Source organism: Apaloderma vittatum, unplaced genomic scaffold (assembly GCF_000703405.1).
Source record: "Apaloderma vittatum isolate BGI_N311 unplaced genomic scaffold, ASM70340v1 scaffold22118, whole genome shotgun sequence".
NCBI lineage: Eukaryota > Metazoa > Chordata > Aves > Trogoniformes > Trogonidae > Apaloderma > Apaloderma vittatum.
Window position 1 is genome coordinate 5,128 of NW_009731526.1, and position 20,431 is coordinate 25,558.

A 20,431-nucleotide genomic window follows, 5' to 3' on the forward strand; every position below is an offset into this window, starting at 1 on the left:
CCCGGCTGTGGCTGGAGGCTGATTTTTCTCACTCGGACTCAGTTTGTGGCAAGGGAGCAGAAACTGCCCACCACCCCTTGGGGAGGGGGAAAACGGGTAAAGACCCCTCATCTCGTTCGTTCCTTGGGCAGGGCGAGGCTTTGGCCCTGAAGGGGTCTGGCGATGCCAAGAGGGGCTTTGTCACAGCCACGAGGGAGATTTGGGCTTGGGTGGGGTGAAGGGCTGAATATCCCCTGCCCCAGCACCAGGTTCTTGCTTCGGACAGAGGGTCAGCACTGCCTCCCCACTGGTGGGGATAAGGAGGGTCCCCCTTCCCTCCCGGCCGTTGGTGCAGCCGTTGGACGTTGCCTGGGAACGGCAGTCGGATGCAAACAGAAGCAGGACTGGTGTCACGGTGAGCGCTGGGGTCCCTGGGGTGCCCCAAGGGGCAGTGGGAGGACTGAAAAACTAGGGAAGCACCCAAGCCTGGAAGTGGTTTGGGAATGGCTCTGCACTGACCCCGCTGGGATCTGCGGGGCCGCGGCTGTCCCTGAGCAGCCTTCTCCCTTCCAGAGGGAGGCTTTTCCCCCTTCCTTCCCTCATTTTTCCCCCTTCCCTTTCCCTTTCTGTGCATGAAGTTTCAGTGCTGGCTCCCGTCCAGACCCATGAAGCCAGAGATGAACGAGGAGTAGCGCTGCTGCTTACGGGAACGGTGACAAAACCCCCTCTGAGGGGCAACGTCCGTGCCCGGTGCGGCGTGCAGGCAGACTGGGAGGGAGCCTGATCACAACTGGAGTAACTGGGTCTGTGGTGGGCTTGTTTGTGTTTGGCAGGAGCATTCCTGGAGCTGAAAAGGGGCTCTGGGACCCATTTCCAGCTTCAGGGGTGCCCTTTCCTCTGGCTGTGCTGAATTCCAGGTCGTTGTGCAGCCAAACCCGGGGAGGAGGGGAAGTATTTCAGAGCATCTCTGTGCTTCAGCTCTCTGGAAGGAGGGTGAAGGTGATGAGGATGGATGGCTCATGTGAAGTTAGACCAGAGAAGCCAGCTGGCGGAAGAGCAGGAGAAAGCAGCCAGCCCATAGAGATGTCCCAGGACGGACAGACAGCTCAGGAGACGGCTGTGCTGCCTGAGGAGGTGAGGACAGCAGCATAGCAAAGCCCTGTCTGACACAGGGTCTGCGGGCAGGTCCCCATGGAAGCAGAGCCCCCAACTCCAGTACCAGAAGGGAAATATCTCCCAGAGGTGGTTTCTCCCAAGATATCCCCGGGGAGGTGGAGCAGGGACCCCACCAGTGGGGCTCAGCAGATGCAGCATCTCTTGTGTAGTCTCAGGCCAGTCATTAATATTTGCTGAGCACTTGAGCTGCCTGAGACCTACACAAGCAGGAGGTAACTTGGCCTCGTCCCTGCGCTCAGTGAAGTGTTATCTTACCTCTCTCAGAGACAGAAACGGTGTCCAAAGGAGGTTTATACCTCACAGGAGAGATTGCCATAGGAAATCAAGGAGCCCAAGGGAGAAGCAAAAGCCAATGTGGATCCCGAAAACAAGATTAAGTAGCTGGTGCTCAGACTTCATAAGGCCTGTCCAGGGGCTGCTGCGAGCTCTGACACCCCAGGAATATTTAGTACATTTATTAACAGGCTGGTGAGGGGCTGAAAAAGGTGGCACGGGGGTTTTTACCCTTGCTTTCCATCTGCTCCCTGAGCAGCTGGGATTGCTGCAGAGCCCTTCACAGCCATCTCAGCCCCAAGACCTGGTTTTGCTGTTTTTAACCTCAGTCTGCCATCACTCCCTCTCCAACCCATGACCATATGCCCTATTGCAGCAACTAATAACGTGTGTGTAGAACAGTCAGGAGACAGACAGCAAAAAGCCCAGCCCTTTTGCCTCCGAAGGACTTGCAGGTCATCAAAGAGAAACTTGGGCATCATAGCCCAGGTGATAGGAGCTGGCTGGAAGAGATGCTGATGTGAGACACATGGTGCTGTAGAGGTGCAAAGAGGGCAACGTCAATGTGCAGAAAGAGAGGAAGCAGCTGGTGGGAAATTTTTCACTGGTACAAATCCATAGGCAGTGTAGGAGCAGAGAGTTTCCTGATATTGGAGCCTTCTCCGAAAATGATGTAGGTTGGATGTGAGACGTGCTGGGGTGCGTTCCCACGAGCTGCAGACACACCAAAACCTCTCTCCCTTTCCAAGGCACCCCTCCCTACTGCCAAGGAGAAGAAAGGAGCACCGGAGGATGCTGGAGCAGCCGCACTGTTGGGTCCCGTGTGGTCTCATTCAGGGATGGGGATCCCAGGCACCCTGCCCAGCACCTGGGCTGGGAGGCAGGACACAGCCACCTCGAGGACTGCTGGGACATCATGCCTGGAGGCTACTGGAGCCACTGAACCACCTCCAGTGCTGCTTGAGCCCAAGGAGGTCATTTCCAGCCCTCACTCAGGCTGCAGGGAGCAGGACAGGCAACAGAGGAGCGGGGATGGCTCTGCCAGCTTGGTGTGGGCAGCCACGCCGGGGATGCTCTTCCAGGAGGACAAGCAGACCAGCCTTCACCCTCTCGTGAGTCTCAGCAGGCACAGTGCCGCTGTAATGGTCCATGCAGTGCCCAGCACTTCTGCCCAGCTCACTCCCATCACACCAGAGGTGTTTTCTGGCTTTTTTGTCCTAGCTGCTAAGCACCAGGGACAAAAGCTCTGCCTCTTCCCTGCAGAGCCTGTCCTGGGTGTTTGGCTACAACAGCAGCCTGGCCGTGCACAGCCTGATGGATGGGGAGGACCAGGTGATCCTGTACGTCTCCTCACACACGGCTGTCATCCACGATGTCCTGGGGAACAGGCAGTACCACCTGCAGGTCTGGCATGCAGCTCATGCATTTCCCTCCTCCTCCTTCTCCTCCTCCTGAATTTTCTCTCTCTGTCCTTTTCCCAGTGCCCAGCACTTAGGGGTTATCTCTAACGAAATCAAGGAGCAGCCCATGCGAAGGAGTGCGTTGTTTTCTCGCACACTTGTTGCAATTCCCAGCCCCTGTTGGTGGAAGGTGCTCTGGGTTGGATGGTGACCATGACCAGCACAGCCTCCTCCTCTGCTGCTTCTCAGCTCGGGATGCTGCAGCCAGCACAAGGCACAACGATGAGGTGACAGGCTCAGAAGAGCCTGTGAAAAATGGGATGCAAAAGTTGGGCTGGAAGAATGTGAGGGGAGGACCCTGGGGGAGGGAAGACAAGGGGAGCTTGTGAGCAAAGCAGTTTGACGGATGCTTTAAAAAGCTCCCAGGTCAGGAACCTCCACAGCACTTCGCTTCTCCTTCCCCAGGGCCACGCAAATGTTATTTCTTGCCTGTGTGTGAGTGAAGACAGGCGCTGGGTTGCAACCGCCGACCGAGGGCCAGATGCTCTGGTCATCATATGGGACTCCTACTCTGGGTAAGGTCCCAGGAACCTGCTCTTCAGGAACCTCTTGTGTCCTTGTAAGTTGGTTAGGACTGACTCCAGCCTCAGCTGAGAGGGAGATGGGAGAAACATAGGGGTGGAGTAAAGCAGCAAAGGAGCCAAAACTGAGCCAAAGGCTTTATCATCCTCCTATCACCCACATCCATGGGACACTGAGACGGGGCTCAGCTCCCCCAGATGAATTACACCATATCCCAAGCTGTGGTCTGTTCTTAAAAAAGCATCACTAATGAGTCGTTTCCCAGAGCCATTTACTTGAGAGGAAGGGATGGAGAGGATGTTGAGCATCAGCCATGATGCTGGCTGCACCCATGGCGGCATTTGCAGACCTTCTCCTCACAGACTGGGGTGGGCTATGCCACAGATTTTTGCTGAGCAATTGCCCCAAGCTCCCTGTGCTTCTATGAATGCCCATGAGGGCTCTGCTCCATAGGATACCGGTGCGCACCATCTTTGGGAGCCATCCAGAGGATGGAGTCAGTGCTATTGCTATTTCCCAGGATGCGAAGTATTTGGCAACCATTAGTGCTGGTAAAGTGCAGGTAAACAAAATACCTCCTCTTCTGTAGCCTTGTGGGGTAGAACCTTGGAGTTGTTTTCCCAGAGCGGGGCAGGGGGGGGTGTTTGGATGGGGAGAGCAGAAGGGAGTTGGAGTGTGTTTGCAGAGTAATGGCTTGTTTTTGCTGAGCTGTTGGAAGACAGACCTGGATTCCATCACAGGGAATGCTGTGGAGTTGAGAGAATGGGTCTTAAGCTGAGCTAAAAGCTTCTGATTCCAACGAGCTTTTATTGAAGCAATTTCTATCGTTATTTCCTGAAATTAAGCCTTCCGCTGCCACATCATGTTGGGTTTATCCTGCTCTGGTCTTTTATGCTCCCCATCCCCTACATCTGGAGGGAACGGGGTTCATGCAACTCCCTGGAGCTCCCAGAAAACCACACTTGTCCCCTGGGTTTTCCCTTCTCTGCCAGAGAGTTTGTGTTTGGAAGTGGACTTCGACTGCAGAGGAACCCCTGTGCAGCACGGAGCTGAGGCCTGAGTTTGGGTATCAGGTGAGCGACCGCGGCCGAGGGGTGCAGAAGAGCGTGACTGGGCTGAACTGGGCAGCCCCCTCCTCACCTGCACCCCTGAGCTCCCACCCAGTATAGGGCTGTGGTAGATGCTGGCTGGAGATGGGAGGCAGGATCACACCCCATCCCTGCTGTACCCCCACACAACAGAGCATCTCGGGGCTGTGATGGGTGCTTCTCTGCTGACGGACAGACACGGGACGTGGAGGGGACCCCAGCGGGATGTGCCCCACTGCAGTCATGGCACTGGCCAGGGCAGGAAAAGCCCACGGCCATGCTCATAGAGGAGAGAGCACAGCTCAAGTGTTTCATGGGGAATTTGGCCTCTGTTTCCAATTCAATGCAGGTGGTTGGAGTGGGTTTTGGGTAAAAGAAGATTCTTTGCCTGAAAGAATAAGCAGAAAGCATTGCCTGGCTTGTTGTTAATGCGATTCTCACCTTTTAATTGCAGGATTATGTCATTTTTAACTCTCAAAATCCCTATGAGTTTGTCAGCAACAGCAAAACCCAGGTGATATTTTACCTGTGGGTAAGTAAAGTCACGAGAAGTTGTATTTATGCTCCCAGAGGGTTGGGAGCTGTACACTAGCGAGGCAACACGCCCGTCAGCAGCTTTTGGGTGAGAAGCAGCTGGAGGGAGCGTGTTTTGTGCTCTCTTGAAGGTCTTGGAGCCTTTCTGCTCCAGGAACCCTGCTTTGGTCACCATGGCACAGGGCCAGTGCCTAGATGATGGGGAGGGGACTTGCTGGGACTGAAAAGCATGGCTCCAAAATGCTTGTCTTGGATGTTTTCTCCACTTTCCCCAGAGTGACGCTGGTTTGCAGTACGGAACACCACTCCTGAGCAGCCGGGTGAGCACAACGGGAACGCCTGCACATCACGCTCTTGGCTTTTCTCCCGGCAGCAGCCCTCCCCTTCCCATCACCTTAAGCAAAACCAGTGGCCGCGTCCCCAGCCTGTCCTCCTCATTCTCCCAAATGGACAAGCTAGGATTGACTGAGCTGAGATCAAGAGGGACTCTCTCTCCCAGAGATGCCCTGCTGCATCTTCCTCTGGGGCTCTTGCCTTTGATGGTCCTGCCATGGGACAGGGAGGGAATGTGACACAAGAGACCAAGCAGGAACATCCCTGCTTGAGGAGGGAAGAGCCAGAGCCCAGGATGAATGCACGGCCTTGCTTTTCTCTCCTCAGACTTTCAACAGTGTGGTGGGACACTTCAGCCAGTCGGTTTTTCATTTCAACAACTCGCAAGCTCTGACAGGCACCTCGGCTGGGAAGCTGGTGGTGTGGGAAGCGGCCAGTCCCTGCATACCCTCCAAGGAACCGCCGGCCAAGCCGCACAGCATGAAGGCCACCAAACTGGTGCCTCTGCAGAAGGACAGCCTTACTGTGCTCAAGGTGTTCGAGTGGTAAGGGGATGGCAGCTTTCAGTAGCCGGACGTACAGTCCTCAGCTGCAGGAACGGCAGAGCTCATGTTGGTGAACTACGGCTTTAAGTCGCTTGGCACCCTACAAGTGCCAGGGAAATTCATGCAGGAAAGTGCTGCTGATTTATGAGCCATTGCTCTGGCTTTTTCCAGCAATGAATTTGGCTGGGAGGCAAAAAGAAAATAAAATTGAAAACTCCCTGTACTGTGATCCCAGCTCTGCTGGGGTAGCTCAGACACAGAGAGGGGTTGGCCATGGTCAGGGAGGATGGTGGATAGGTCTTCCTTCGCCTCCTGGCCTTTACCGGCAGAGGGAGCAGACGGCCACCAAACGCCTTGACAGCCCTAGGGACAAGGCAGGGGACGGGACCAGGGACGCTGCAGGGTCACAGCAGAGGCTGGTGGTTTCTGCACAGCCCTGGGCTTTCCCCCTGCACGTCTGTACAGGGCTCTCCCAATGCACTGGTGCACAGAAAAGGGGAAGAGATTTGCTTCTGCTGGAGGATACTATCCCAGAAATATTTGGGAGTTCTCAACCAGCATGTTGGTTAAAAGCGTTCCTTTCTTTGCAGCTGCATAGTAACAGGGGATGTGAACGGTCAGGTTAAGTTCTACGACGGACAGCTGCAGGTCCTCATCTGCTACAGCCACAGCAAAGTGGGTCCCATTCGGTCCATCTCCTTCGCCAAAGCCCCTCCTGATCTTCCTGGTGCCTCCCCAGCCTGCTCCACCTCCTTCATCTCCAGCAGCCAGCCCTTTGCCACCAGGTGAGTGCCCCTTCATAAACTCAGGTCTTCTGCATTTGCCCTGCAGGCTGAAAGCTGGGGAGATGATCCGCTGACAGCTGCCCCGTGGGCTTCTGCCTTGGCTGGAGGAGGTTTCAGCCCTGTACCCTGGCTTCTAGGCAGGACAGGGACAGCGAGGCAGGACAGGGAGAGAATGTGCCCTTTTATTCCCCTTCTCTGCAAATTTTCACCTGAGTGTTTGTCCACCAGAGCCAAGCAGGGAGGTGTTTCCCGGGCATCCCTTCTCTTCCTGCACAACCCCCAGGCATCTCCCAGCTGCCACCAAAGCCCAGGAGGACCCCAGCACATCTTAAATTCTGAACTTGACGTAATGCCTCGGCTCAGGCGAGAGGAGTGTTAATCAGGGAGGGAGATGATCCGCTGGTCCTGGGGTGTGCAGTTCCTCTGTCACGCACTCAGCACACCAGGCAGTGCTAATGGCGAGCCTCTTAATCTTCCTCCCTAAAACCCTCACATGGATGGCTATTTCCAGTTAGATTTTAGCATGGCTGGGCAAGCTAATTGGGGTGGTGGGAGTGCAGAGGCTGCCCCAGTGGTGATGGCACTGGTGCTGGGCTGCATCGCATCAGCTCAGCAGCCTGGGACAGCCTCAGCCTGGTCACCGGCCCCTCCGTGCCCCTCAGCATTATGTAGCGGTGTTTGAGGATTTATAGGAAGTCTGCAGGCCAGATGAAGCTGTTCCGTGGCTCGATACAGCCTGCAAACCATATGTCTGTCACTCCTGTTAAGGGTCTCCTGGCAATGTCTGTCCTTAGTTGCATGTGTTTTCCGAAGAGCCATGTGGGACAGATTCCTCTCCAGCCTGGTGCAGTGCCCTGGGGAATGGTTTGTTTTCCTCTCTTGGTCTCCACTGTCTTGTCCCCTTCCTCCTGGGTTGATGCTGCAGCAGAAAACCAGAGGGGAAGCCTTGAGCCTGCTCATCTCACCAGGCTGGTGGGGCCAGGTGAGGCTGAAGAGCCCAGATAGGCACGCAAGAGGCACGGCATCCTCTGGTGCCTGGGCCAGATGTGCATAAACCAACGGCTGTCACGGGCCAGCTAGCAAAGAGGCTGCTGTTTCCCCACTCGTGCTGCCCACGCGATGCAGCCACACGTGTGTGTCTGTGCAGCTCCTGGATATCTGCGTCATCCTCTCTTGATCCTTTAACAGAGCTCAGACTCTCAGTCCTCAGGCGGGCCGATGACTGCACATATTTGTTCTGTAACTTGCATAATTATAGACGTCCGCTTTACACATCACCAATTATGCAGCGGGACCCTCCTTGCTGTGTTACGGTCGGCACAGCTGAGCGAGCAGACAGGCAGCCGCTCTGTCTGCCGAGCGGGACCAAAACTGTCCTTTGACCTTGTCTGTGGCAGCGCGGTCAACATGGAGCCACTGACAATGGTGGCATGGAGACATGTGAAAAGACTATTCAGAGTATCTTCAATTGCTCATTTGTCCATCTCACACACCAGTGAATTGCAAACGGCAAAAGCTACCCAGATGTCATTCATCTGCTGGCTTGCCTACCCAAGTAGAAAATGGAACCCACTCTGGGTGTCTTCCCGTGGAGATTTATCAGGTCATGAATACAAAGTGCCACCTGCCTTCCAGGTCAAGGAGTGTTTGCATACTGCATATTGCAAAATATAAGTGACTGTCCAACCAAGTTGCCAAAAAGGGACTGATGTGTAATATTGCTTGGAGGGACATGAGCCAGCTAGTCTGATTCATCAAATTCCGCTTCTCTCACGCTAAACAGGAACTTTATCCTTTCAACCTCTGATGCAACCGTGCTCCGTGTTGCAACAGACAGGACAGACTTTGAAAAAGTCATGGAAGAGGCGAAGAAAGCTGTGAATGCCATCGCCTGTCACCCCCGGCAGGGACTTGTTGCTGTGGGGAGTCACTGTGGGCTGCTGAAGGTGTGGGATTACCAGCAGAACAAGTACCTTGTTAGCAGGATTTTCACCAAGGCTGGCATCCAGTGCTTGTCCTATGACCCCAAAGGTATCCTGGCCTCGTGCCCCTCCCCATGTGCCAAGCACTGGGCTTCCCACGAGGAGCAATCACGTCATGAGAGTTTTCTGGCATGCTTTTCAGGTTATTTTTTGGCTGCTGGTTTTACTGATGGAAGCATTTACATCCTCGATGCCATTTCTCTTCAGTCCAGCTGCAAAGAGTTCAAGTTCTCGCACGGTCCCATAACTCATATTAGCTTCTCTCACGATTCCGAGTACATCGCAACTGCTGTAAGCTTGTTTTTTCCTCTCGGTGATTTACGCATGCTGCTCATGTTGTGGTTTTCAGTGGGACTGGGAACTGCTGGCCACCCTGCGAGGCACAGCAGAGCAAGTGGTGAGGAGGGCTGTCCCTCCCCAGGGTCTTCATGGCCCTGAAATGCTTTTCTTGGCTTGAAGAGTCACTCTGTAAAAACGTCACCAGTCCCAGCAACTCCACAGATCTGCTGCTGGCAGCATCCCATCACTTACTTTAGCGACAAGCCTTAGCTCCGCATTTGTCTGTGGAAAGGGCTGGAGCAGGGATTTCCTCTCGGCTGGTGCACCATGAGGTGGGTTGCTCTCTTGATCCCACACCTTGGTGCAGAACTGTTGAAGCAGTTTGGCACAGAGGTTGAAGCAGCTGGTGATGATAGGACAAAGGGTAATGGCTTTAAACTGAAAGATGGTAGATTTAGACTAGATCAGAGAATCACAGGTTGCCCAGGGAAGCTGTGGATGGCCCCATCCTGGAGGTGTTCAAGGCTAGGTTGGACCAGGCTTGGAGTGACCTGGTCTGGTGGGAGGTGTCCCTGCCCATGCAGGGGGGTTGGAACAAGATGATCTTTAAGATCCCTTCCAACACGAACCGTTCTATGATCTGTGCAGAGAAAAAGATTCCCCCTCCATGCACAGATGCCAGGGCACAGCAGTGGGAAGCATCTCCCTCATGATTTCTGAGGAGTCACTGAACTTGGTTTAGTGCCCCTCTGCTGTGAGGGTACAGTTGGGGGATGCCCTCCAGCTAGTTGGGATGCTCTTGCCAGGCTGACGACTGCTGCTGTGCTGCCCTCAGGAAAAACTGCCCAAATCTCCCTGACCCAGTGTTTTATCCCGGTTGTGACTCTAAGCCTCCTGCTGGGTCTCGCAGAACAGAAAGGGCTGAGCTAAGCCCAGAGGGGATGTGCAAAGCTGCCCACAGCCAGCCAGGGGATGTGCGTGGGGATCGTGGCTCGTTGACCTTTGTGCTTTTGTTCCAGGATGAGAAATACGCGGTGACTGTTTACAAGAGTGTCGTGCAAAACGGAAGCAGATGCTGGGAACACCTAGCAGGGCTTCATTCTCACTACAAACCCATCCGGAGCATCCTCTTTGGGGTGCAGTCAGATAGCAATGAGCCCAGGCTCCTGAGCCTTGGGGAGGACCGGCAGCTGGTAGGTCGATGTGAGAGTCAAAAGGGCAGTGGAGTTTTGTGGTGAAAGTTGGGGGCTGGACAAGGGCATGGAGGGAGACTCGGTGTTTGGTTCTGCAGCTCCTAACTTCCTTCCCACCAGCCCCATCACAGGGGCTTGTTTCTCAGCCTGGTGTCAGGGAAGATCATAGGGGGTTGTTGGGTTTCGTTATCTTCCCTCCAGGTTGAATATGACCTGAACAGCAGCAGCAAGGACCACTTGGTGGTCTTGCACAGGGACCGGGTGGAGCAGATTGCTGTGCCTCTGTGTTTGGCCTGGTACCCACAGCTCAGCACTGAGTCCTTTATCCTCACTGCCAACAACTGCTACAAAATGAAGCTCTACAATGCGACGACCAAAATATGCAGGTAGAGGAGAGATTCAGGTCTACCACCGCCTGGGACCCCCATCCTGACTCTATGTTCTCCTCTGCCCTACTCCCACCCAACTGCATGTGTTTGCTCGTCTGTGAGGCAGATCCTGTGGTGACTCTAGGGACCCCGGGTTGCTCCATCCTTGTGTCCACTCTGCTGGTCACTAGCATGTCATCTAGTAAGGCTGTGGCTGTGGGTGGGTCTCGGTCTACCCAGTATGTTGGACTTGAGACACAACAGTTGAACATCAGACAAAGACAGGAGCCCACATGAGCAAAGCACGAGGACTGAGAGATCCCTGAGTGCTAAATTCCTCTTTTAGCCCCACTGTGGTCTCTTCTAGCCAGGGACCCTGTCCTGTGCTGTCAGCCAATAGCACAAATCCACCACAGCTCCCTATATCCGCCCCTTCTTTTGAACAGCATCTGTTCAAAGAGAGAAAAATGTTTTGTGAGCCCTAGAATGCATGAAAATGTTGTTTGCTTTTAGAAAGACCCTTTTGGGACCTACCTATGGCTCCCCATTGGAGAAGATGCAAATCCTCCCAACAACAAACACCACAGATCCCCAGAAACACTATCTGGCATTCATCACAAAGGACAAGGTACGGAGTCCCAGCTGTACAAGAGCTGCTACTCATAGCAGTGGTGGTCCTGGGGGGAATTTCCCTGCAGACATAACCACCTGTAGCCTGGTCCTGCCTGAGAGCTGAGTGAGCTCCTGGGAGGAGGATGCAGCGCTGCCCCAGCGTGCAGCCCTCCAGCTCCCTCTTTTCCTACAGGTGGGCTTGCAGATTTTGCCTGTCGACGGCAACCCCCACAAGTCCTCAGCTTTCATGTGCCACCCCGATGGTGTGTCTGACCTTGCTAGCTCCTACGACGGACGCTACGTCTTTACAGCAGGGGGGAGCGACTGCACTGTTATGAAATGGGAGGTCAACCTAAAGTGAGTACTGCAGGGAGGAGAAGGGAGTTGTCTTGTGGCTTTCCACAGCTGCTTGGCCAACACAGCTGAAGCAAATATTAGTCAGCATTTACAATGGGAATAGGGCTTTTGTCCTAAAAGGTCTCTGCTTGTGTCCAGAGGAGATAAAACCAGGTCTCTCAGCTCTTTCTGTGCTTATTCTGATGTACGTGTGGGATGCACCAGTGGGGCAGCACAGCATGGTGCTGCACAAGGAACGTTTCTTTGCAGGGTTTTCTTGAGCACAGGGTTTTCTTTGGAGTAGGTGAAAAAGCCCAGCAACTTTGCTCTCCTTCCACAACACCATGCTCTTGACTAGGCTGACAAACCACATCTGGCGAGGGGAGTCACGGTGTGGAGAATGGGTCCCAGCACTCGTGCAAGAAAGAGATCCATCGCTTGCTGAGAGGAGCGTGAGTTGAAGCTTGTGGCATCTCTGCTCAACTCTAGGGGCTGTCAGCTCCTGGACACCTAGTCTGCAACTGGATTTATTAATAGTGGAGCCTCACGCCCTGCATTCACGTGGGCTCTCCAAAAGCCTCAGCTCAGCACCTACAGACAGCCTAGCATGGTGGGCATGTGGCGCGCTGGGGATTGTGGCACGGCAGTGGGGTCAGCCTAGATTGCAATGACCTGTCAGACTGCAAGTAGCTACGTGGCAGCTGAAACAGGAGGGATTTGAGCTCCCCTCTATGTGATGTAGCCATGTAGTCATACCGGGGATTAAACAAGCAGACCTTGCCTTTTTTTTTTTTTGGAGGTCATAGCACAATAAAAATACTCCAGTCTGGGAAACGGTATCCAAATGGTAAGAAGTTGAGCAGAGGCTTTTCTGGTCCTTGTGAGGGCCTGGCCAGTGTGATGGGGAATTGTCAGTGTTAGGCAGGGAATCAGACGAGAGGCACTGGCTGCAGGAGGAGCATGCAGGGTGGCTGCTGGTACAAAAGTGCCTGCTTTCCAAATGGGATAGGCCAGCATTTGCTAGGAAATACCCCCTGCATTTGAAGACTGGATTTAGGACAAGCCACATTAATCCTATAAAGCTTTGCTTACACGAGTAAATGGACTGCAGTAAATGGAGTGGCTGGGGAAGCAAAGGCAGCTTTGGCAAATGAGGATTTCCAGGCTCTGGTCCGGAGCATCAGCAATAAACGCTGCCAGGTTTGCCCTGCCTTTCTCTGCAAATGTGCAATTTCCCTCTGCCAGCTCCCTTGGGCAGCGGTGCCAGGCGTGTGCAGGCAGCTAACGTGGCAAAGGAAGGATATATATATGTTGGTTTCTTTGAATGTCAAGGAACAAAGCTGCTCATCGCAATGCTGTGGAGGGCAGAGGACTCTCCCTTCGCAAGTGTGGCTGCAGACTCCTGGTGGGTACGTGTGCCCATCAAAGAGAGTGGGCAGCTGTGAAGAAGCTGGAAACTGCCAGGACAGTGTAGAACAACTCCACCTTCACGTTTCAAGGACTGGGAAGGGAGCTTACCAGGTGTCGGAGCTAGAAAAGACAGAGTGGCATGGTCTCTGTTGGTCTGTTTCTGGGATATTTTTTTATCCTGCATGTCACCCTCCTAGCATAGAGCACTTCTGATTTCTGTCAGTCAGCCCCACAGGAGCTGGCTTTTAGCCCTTTCTCTTTTTGGGTGCACCTGTGAAACACCATTGCCCCTCATCTTCCTAGGATAAAGGCTTCGTGGCTGACATGCGCTGCTCCTGTGTAAAATATTTCTTGCAGGTACTTCTCCCTTAAAGGAAAGCCCAAAGGGTGCTGAGCCAGCTCACCTTCATGTGCCAGAACAAAGGAAATCTGGGTGGGAAGGCAATGGACTTATTTATTTTCTTTTTCACTTTGTGTGGCTTAAGCAGTCGGGGGTCAGAATAAGCGACATTTTAAAGAAGGCAATAGAATATAAATGATCCTTCTTTATAATGGTTGGCCAGGGTCCAGGCAACGTTGAATTTCTATGTAATTTGTTTTCGGAGCAAAGCTCTTGATGGGCTAATTATCATTTTATTGCTGCTTCTGGCATCTTGCGCATCTCCACTGTCTTTAATACCCAAATAACTTAATTATGAAAAAAGCATGAAGCTTGCAAAAAAACCTCTACAGAGGTGTGTGCGAAAGCTGCAGCCTTGCTGCCAGGCATGGGGTATTACGTGGCAATGCTACGCCATGATTCCGCTGCCAGGCTTGGTTTCCTTTTTTCATCTGCACAAGCCAAACAGATTCTTTTTGGCTCCAGTTGCCGACGAAACAGAAACAAAGAGGTGGCACTGAGACGCTTTCAGTTTGATATAGGCAGCACCTGTGATACAGTCACTCGCCAGGGCAGAGGAAGTAGAGTAATGGGTTGCACTGAGTTATTGGGGAAGAATGCGTTAGATCAAGGAACAGGGAGCTTAGCCTTGGGTGGTTTATTGCAAACACCGAGCCCCAGCCCCTTCTGCGAAAATGCTGATCTAGCTAATTCATCTCCCTCAATGTCTCTATAAGGAAGTAGAAAAGCTAAATGCCAGACACCAAGCTCAAGTCCATGGAAAAGCTCCTGGCTCCCAGCCCTGTGCTCATTCCACTAAACAAGAGGACCATTCACTAATAATTAATTCCCACACTGTGCTATTGTATGTAAAACCTGGGTACGAAATACGCTGTAGAAGTGCAAACTGATGATAAAATGGTACATGGTTCAAGGCGATGCTCCTCTTTCCTGATTTCTGAGGCCCAGGAATTTTATTTATTTACTGAATGTCTGTGAACAATGACTAGAAAGGCAAACATGAAATCTCTCCTCATACAAACCCTTCCTGTACCTTCTTTTCTCTGCTTCTGCCAGTGCCTTGGATGCTGCTGCTTCTCTGGGTGGGGAGGACTTGATCCCATTCTACAACCTACTGGACGGTGGTAGAGAAGGCGAATTCTTCAGGGTAATTATGTTCACCGTGAACACTGTCTGGCAACAGCTGGCTGGAGTTTAAAATTCATTTATACAGGCGTGACGTTTCTTTATTTTTTTGTCCAGCTCGCCTTTAACAGCAATCTCATTGATATGCGTGTTAGTAAATCTTAAAGGAAGCCTTATCTTCCGTGCCTGTTGGTAACTGAACTTTACAGTGTTTTCTTTGAATCCCTCGCAGGAACTGGAAGACTATTTTTACTACGCACAGCTGCGCAGCCAGGGCATCGATACGCTGGAGACCAGACAGGTGTCAACACATATTCCCTTGGAGGAAATTCCTTCTGTAATGAGAGCAATGGGATTTTACCCATCAGAGGGAAAGGTCAGTCAGTTGTTTTTTACTGTTGTTGTCAAAAAAGAGCAAGATCGATTGCATTTAACAAGTGTCCCCAGGGCCAGGTGCTGACCATTGCAATGCTGGATGGCTCCAGAGTATATTTGCTGCTTTCAACGTGTTTAACCTGGTTTGCGTCTATACAGAAGCCGTCAAAATCTGGCAGCAAATTCCTCAAAAAGTAATGAGGGGCAACCACAGGGGTAGGCTGAGCAAAATTGGAGCCTAATGGTTCAGAAGCCTTCAACAAAAGGTGACCTCGGGGTCTTCTGAAGGTTGAGTGCTCTGCCACCGCTGCAAAGGTGAGTTTCTTCAGAAAGTGAACTGAGAAAGCTGAGGAATTAATCCTCCTTCAGCTCTTATGGGCAGAAACTTCCAACATGGTCTAAAGTACCTTGTGTGCAGGCAGCAACATGCTTTGGTCTCTCTGTGGCTTCTACTGGTGGCTGAGCTGCTTTACGCGTGGAGTGTGGCTGGTGGCCCATGGGCTATGTCCCTCCAGGTCAGGTGGAGACTCAGCCAGAGTGTCCTGCATGTGTTACCAGCGTGGCTGGGAATGCCCAGCTTCCATGCAATCACTCATTTGGACATTGACAGAGCCTCTTTTTCTTCTTCTCCTTGGGACTGAGGAATGATTTTAGATGGAGACAGCAGCTTTTATTCCCCTGGAACTTAAAGCTCTTTCATAACTGATAAACTCTGCACAAGCTCTCTCTGAGCTTGCCTTTCAGGTTGTAGCAGTGGAGCTTCCTATCAAACATTTCTTAACCACTTTTTAGCTCCAAATTTCACAGCAGACAAAGACAATTGATTTAATAAGGGTGCTGCTTCCTCCCCTTTTGGGGCTGTATCTACAAGGCAGTTTGTATTGTATACAAACCTCATTTGTAATGCTGTAACCTGTCAAAAGGGTAATTAAAGTGCATACAAAAAAAATAAAAATGCTGAATCTGATGCAAGGAGATTTAAATAATGACCTCTTTGCACCAGCTACAGCCTGTCAACGCAGGAGGGGTTCTCCCAAGGGAAGCGGCACGTCGCTGTGCTCCCTTCATCTTTCTGCGGGGGAGGCTGCGTTCATCTCTGCTATTGCACAGGAACCCCACAGGCTGCTGAGATGGTGCTGTGAGTCAGTGCCACCCATCTGCCCGGGCAGACTCTCTGCCAGGAGAGCCAGCAGATGGGAGGCAGGACCTTTGCCACAGCCACCACCCAACAAATTTGCTTGGGAGCCCCCCGTGACCAGAAAAATATTAATCTGAGCCAGGACTGCTTTGCCCTTGTGTCAAACCGTGGTGTTATCCCCTGTACTTTGTTAGGTCTTTTCCTCGGGTTATTACGTTTTTGCCTGTTGGGGACAGAGCGAAGGTATTTCCCTGGGAAATGTCTCTGGTAGAATAACTGTTAACTCTCCCCTTCCCCTCACCCCAAATCAAAATGAAAACAGCATTTCAAGCATGGAAACAGGTGCTAAGCTGTTGTGAAACCAGGCAACCTACAATCTGCTTTTCGAAGCAGGCGGGACAGTATTAAAATCCAGAGAAGTACATCTCTCTCTAGAGTGCTTTAATACAGGAAAAGCAGGAGGGAGAAAAGGCAACTTAGACTGACTAAGAAAGCTTTTGGGAATTGGTGTTTTCCTTTTGTAGTTCAGTGGGGCTGATACAAAACCTAATCCCAGTTCAGCCTGAGCTGAGTGAAAATGACCATTCTTGCCTGGTGTGACATTCGCTACAGGAAAAAATGTGAGGCTGAGATTTCCCTGTTTCCCGGGCTTCATTCAGTGGAAAAACTTGTGACACAAGGACAAAGGCCCAAGGCTGAATGCAAAGTCCTCCCTGGAGAGATCTTGCATCAGCTTCCCTTCCTGGGGAGTAGCACGCCTGGTACGTGTTGGCACAGGGAATTCTCCCAGCGTTTCTCTGCTGCCCATGTATCTCTGATGGGGCTGCCTCGCGGAGCGTGAGTACAACGAAGGCACAGAGTGGATCCTGCCTTTCGGACACACATTTGCACGGCTGACTCACAGCACCAGACTTCAGGAAAACCACTAGTATCCAGCACAGCCAGTGCTTGCCCATTTGCCAGAGAGAAGAGCGAGCGATCTCGCTGTGCAGGATGTCGAGGCAAATTTCACCGAGAAAATTTAAGGTTTGGCTTGTGCAGTGGCAGATATGCTCGTGCTGGCCGGGGTGTGGATACCCTGTGTGCAGCCCAGTTATATTGGGACTTTTGTACCCGTACTTTTGTAGGGGGGTGGTATGTTTACTGGTTTGTGGTTTGCCTGCCCACTGTCCCTAGAGCAGAGACACAGCTGTGGCAAAGGTATCGGTAACAGCTGCCAAGTCATCAAGTGCCTGTCATAAGAAAAGAGAGGAAATCTAAAACCAGCTCCATAGCTGCTACACTCCCCTTTACCTATGTTGTCATAACCACAACTGTGTAGCTGTTAGCCATGTCCATCCTCTTGGGATACAGTCGTGGCACCTGTGGTACCAGCATGTGCGCGATTACAGTAGATTGGCATTCATGAGATGAGAAACTGGCCTGATGCTTTTCAGAAAGGAAATGTGTAACCATCTGTCTTGCCTTGATCTTTAGATTGAAGAAATGATAAGCGAAGTAAAATTCAGCAAGTATGTGGATACTGGAGAACAAGTGACAAAAATCAATTTAGGGGATTTTATCAAACTTTATATAAATCATCGACCTGCGTTTGGCTTGTCAATGAGAAAAATACAACGAGCGTTTCAGGTTCTTGGCTATGATAATGAGAATGGAGACAAAGCTATTGACAGAGGAGACTTACTGTTGCTGCTTCAGCGCAGAGGTGAGAGATTTCCAATATTAGTTTTATGCTTGCTAGTTCTGCCTTCAATTTCAGGAGGTATTCACTGCAGCAAAAAAATTAATCTGGAACTATAGCTTGGTAAGCAGGGCAGGCATGTGGAGCCACACATTTTAAGATTTTAAATTGAATAATCACATCTGTTGTCTCAGCTGCACCTCTTTTACTGCTGTGGAAACCTCTGCTGCCCTGAGGTATCCTGTCTGTCAAATGCCAAGTACGGATCTTGCCAAATTGTATCCTTTCCCCACTATACCCTTACCTGAAACATTGGTCTCTCTTCCAGTCACATAGTCTCCAGAAAGGTAGGATAGACCTGAAAAAGAGGAGCACAAGACAGGAGGGGTGAAACTGGTCAGTCCTGGATTGACTCTATGTGTGAAAGACTGGAAAGAGGATGGTTTAGTTCATTAGAACAGTTTCATAACAGATCAATAACCTTACACTTCAGGGCACAAGCCAACCACTGTCTGGGAACAAGTGCTATGTCCAAGTTAGTCCAAGATACTACATCAAAGCTTCCCTGCACCTTCCTCTTCCTTCTCTGTGTGGAAATGGCTACAGCCACGGACGCGGGGCTACACGGACTGTGGTCTGCCCTGTGCCAGGAATTATTCTGTGGGAACAGAAGCTCAAGGCCCTGCAAGTGCTGTGTAGCCTACAGAGCCATCTGCATTGGAACTTCCTTTGATATTTTTTCCCCAAATGCAATACACAAGAAAACTTTTCCTTAGGATTGAGATTTTCTTGCGTTGGGATCATGCACGTCAACTGGTGCTGTGTATCTCTCTTCCTCAGAGAAACTGGACCCTCTTTCAAACCTCCCTGTTTTCTTTGTACCCTTTTCTTGCTGCCTTCTAGTTTTTGTTCTAATGACACCATAACCCAAGAGGCTGGTGTTGCTTTCTTGTGTCCAGGGGAGCAGATGACCGAGGAAGAGCTGGCACAGTGTCTGACCACCCTCCTGGGCAGGCGTCCGGCGCAAGGAGGATCTGAACCGGACACCGACGATCCTGCAGGTACAGGATTAGCATTCCACACAGCACAGGAGCAGGATTGCTTCAGTTCCCAAATGGAATAATTTAAATTGCCAAGAGCTGTCAGAAACGCTCAGACGGGACTGCAAAAATAGTCAGAAATTGTCCTTCGTCCGTGCAGCAATTGCATGGGTGTATCTGAAAATAAGGAGGATCTGAACCGGACACCGACGATCCTGCAGGTACAGGATTAGCATTCCACACAGCACAGGAGCAGGATTGCTTCAGTTCCCAAATGGAATAATTTAAATTGCCAAGAGCTGTCAGAAACGCTCAGACGGGACTGCAAAAATAGTCAGAAATTGTCCTTCGTCCGTGCAGCAATTGCATGGGTGTATCTGAAAATAAATGGACAATGAAATGTAACCGGGACCTGACAAGATTACATTGGCACTGAAATTAGAAACACACAGTGGAAGGTTTATCTGCCAAAGTCCACAGGCAAAAAGGAATCCTACAATATGCAAATTGCAGTGTTGATTTCATCCAGGCGGCGATGCCCACCGTGACCGAGCTGTTGATGACTCCTGCATCTGCCTACAACTCGTGTCTCAGTCTACACCAATTGTGTCTCAGTCTATACCAGCAAATTACAGCGTTTGATCTCAGCCAAGTGGCGTTGCCCATTGTAACTGGAATGGCTGTGAGGTGCCTCATTTCCGTACAGTTTTTGTCCCAGTCCACAACAGTCCAGAACAGCATCTGATTTGGCTTGTTGGCAACGGGCCACACACAGCAAAGGTGCAGTCCCTGCGGGGAACTGCCTGGCACTGCAAAGCATCTTTGAAATCCTCGACATCCTAAAATCACATCAAACCATAAAAGTGTAAAAGTTGGCCTCTTGACCCTTCTAAGGCAGGGACCTACTGCAAGGTGAGACTCGCAGCCTCGTGGATTCGACAGATTCCATCCCTGACACGAACACGTTAAGTATTAAGCCAGTAAACCAATACTTTTTAATTATTACTTCATACATCCTTAAAAGCATTTCATGCACTTACTGCCGCTCTTATATTTTACTGATCTGGAAAGCCATTTTTACATAGCTATTGCATGTTTTGTGTTGTTACTGCTCTCCAGGTGCAGCAGCTTTGAGCGAAGAAGAAATTCCAGAGGAAATCACAGCAGAGATATTCGCTGCTGACATTCTTGGCTTACCTATTGCTGAATCAGAAAAAAAGAACAGAAAACAAGAGAGGTGAATCTTTGGTCTATGAAGACAGAAGCATAGCTGCCATAAAGTTTTCTACTTGTCCCTACTTTTCTTGAATATCTGCAAAATTTATGTTTTGTGTTTATTACAGAGTAAAAATCGCATAGTTTCATATTAATCAAACTCTGGAATAAGCCCCAAGTTTACCACATGCAACAAACCAGTGGGATCAGACCTATGCAGGGGTGGGTGTAAAAAGAAGACAAGTTGTTGCAAGAAGGCAGTTCTTGCACCGACCACCCATCATCGTCTGAAACAACCCTAGAATTCGTTTTGGGTGTGTTTATGCCAAACACAATCCATTTTACATTAATGCCATATTTATTTGTGAAACTCAACAGTAAAAGAGCAAAGTAAGATTATTGTACTGATTACATACGGTGATAAACATAGTGTACAAAATGCTTGGATAGGTCAGAGTGGATTTGTAACGATAAATCCAACGGAGCTGGGCAGAGAAAGGAACGCTGTGTTACACACTAAAACCAGGTTTCCATTTTGGCCTTTGAAACTTACTTTTTCGTTCTGAAGGTAGTAGTTCCAAT

At 51.0% G+C, this 20,431-nt stretch overlaps 1 protein-coding gene across 1 annotated transcript; it reads left to right on the top strand.

The window, feature by feature from the left end:
* The first annotated feature begins 2,267 nt into the window (after positions 1–2,267).
* On the top strand, positions 2,268–19,875 carry WDR66 (WD repeat domain 66). The gene is made up of 20 exons (XM_009875223.1): positions 2,268–2,540; positions 2,692–2,832; positions 3,294–3,403; positions 3,864–3,972; positions 4,403–4,483; positions 4,953–5,030; positions 5,308–5,352; positions 5,693–5,910; positions 6,501–6,695; positions 8,479–8,726; positions 8,820–8,968; positions 9,976–10,149; positions 10,351–10,535; positions 11,031–11,145; positions 11,323–11,486; positions 14,332–14,422; positions 14,633–14,776; positions 17,390–17,618; positions 18,554–18,655; positions 19,754–19,875. The coding sequence occupies exons 1-20, from the start codon at positions 2,268–2,270 to the stop codon at positions 19,873–19,875; spliced, it is 2,973 nt and encodes a 990-aa protein (XP_009873525.1).
* The last annotated feature ends 556 nt before the right edge of the window (positions 19,876–20,431 follow it).

Bases quoted from the DNA above. Each gene is read 5' to 3' on its own strand.
- WDR66 (XM_009875223.1), top strand. From the start codon at position 2,268: ATGGGGATCCCAGGCACCCTGCCCAGCACCTGGGCTGGGAGGCAGGAC. The intron at 6,696-8,478 runs GTGAGTGCCCCT...CACGCTAAACAG, and splicing joins AGCCAGCCCTTTGCCACCAG to GAACTTTATCCTTTCAACCT. The intron at 11,146-11,322 runs GTACGGAGTCCC...CTTTTCCTACAG, and splicing joins CATTCATCACAAAGGACAAG to GTGGGCTTGCAGATTTTGCC.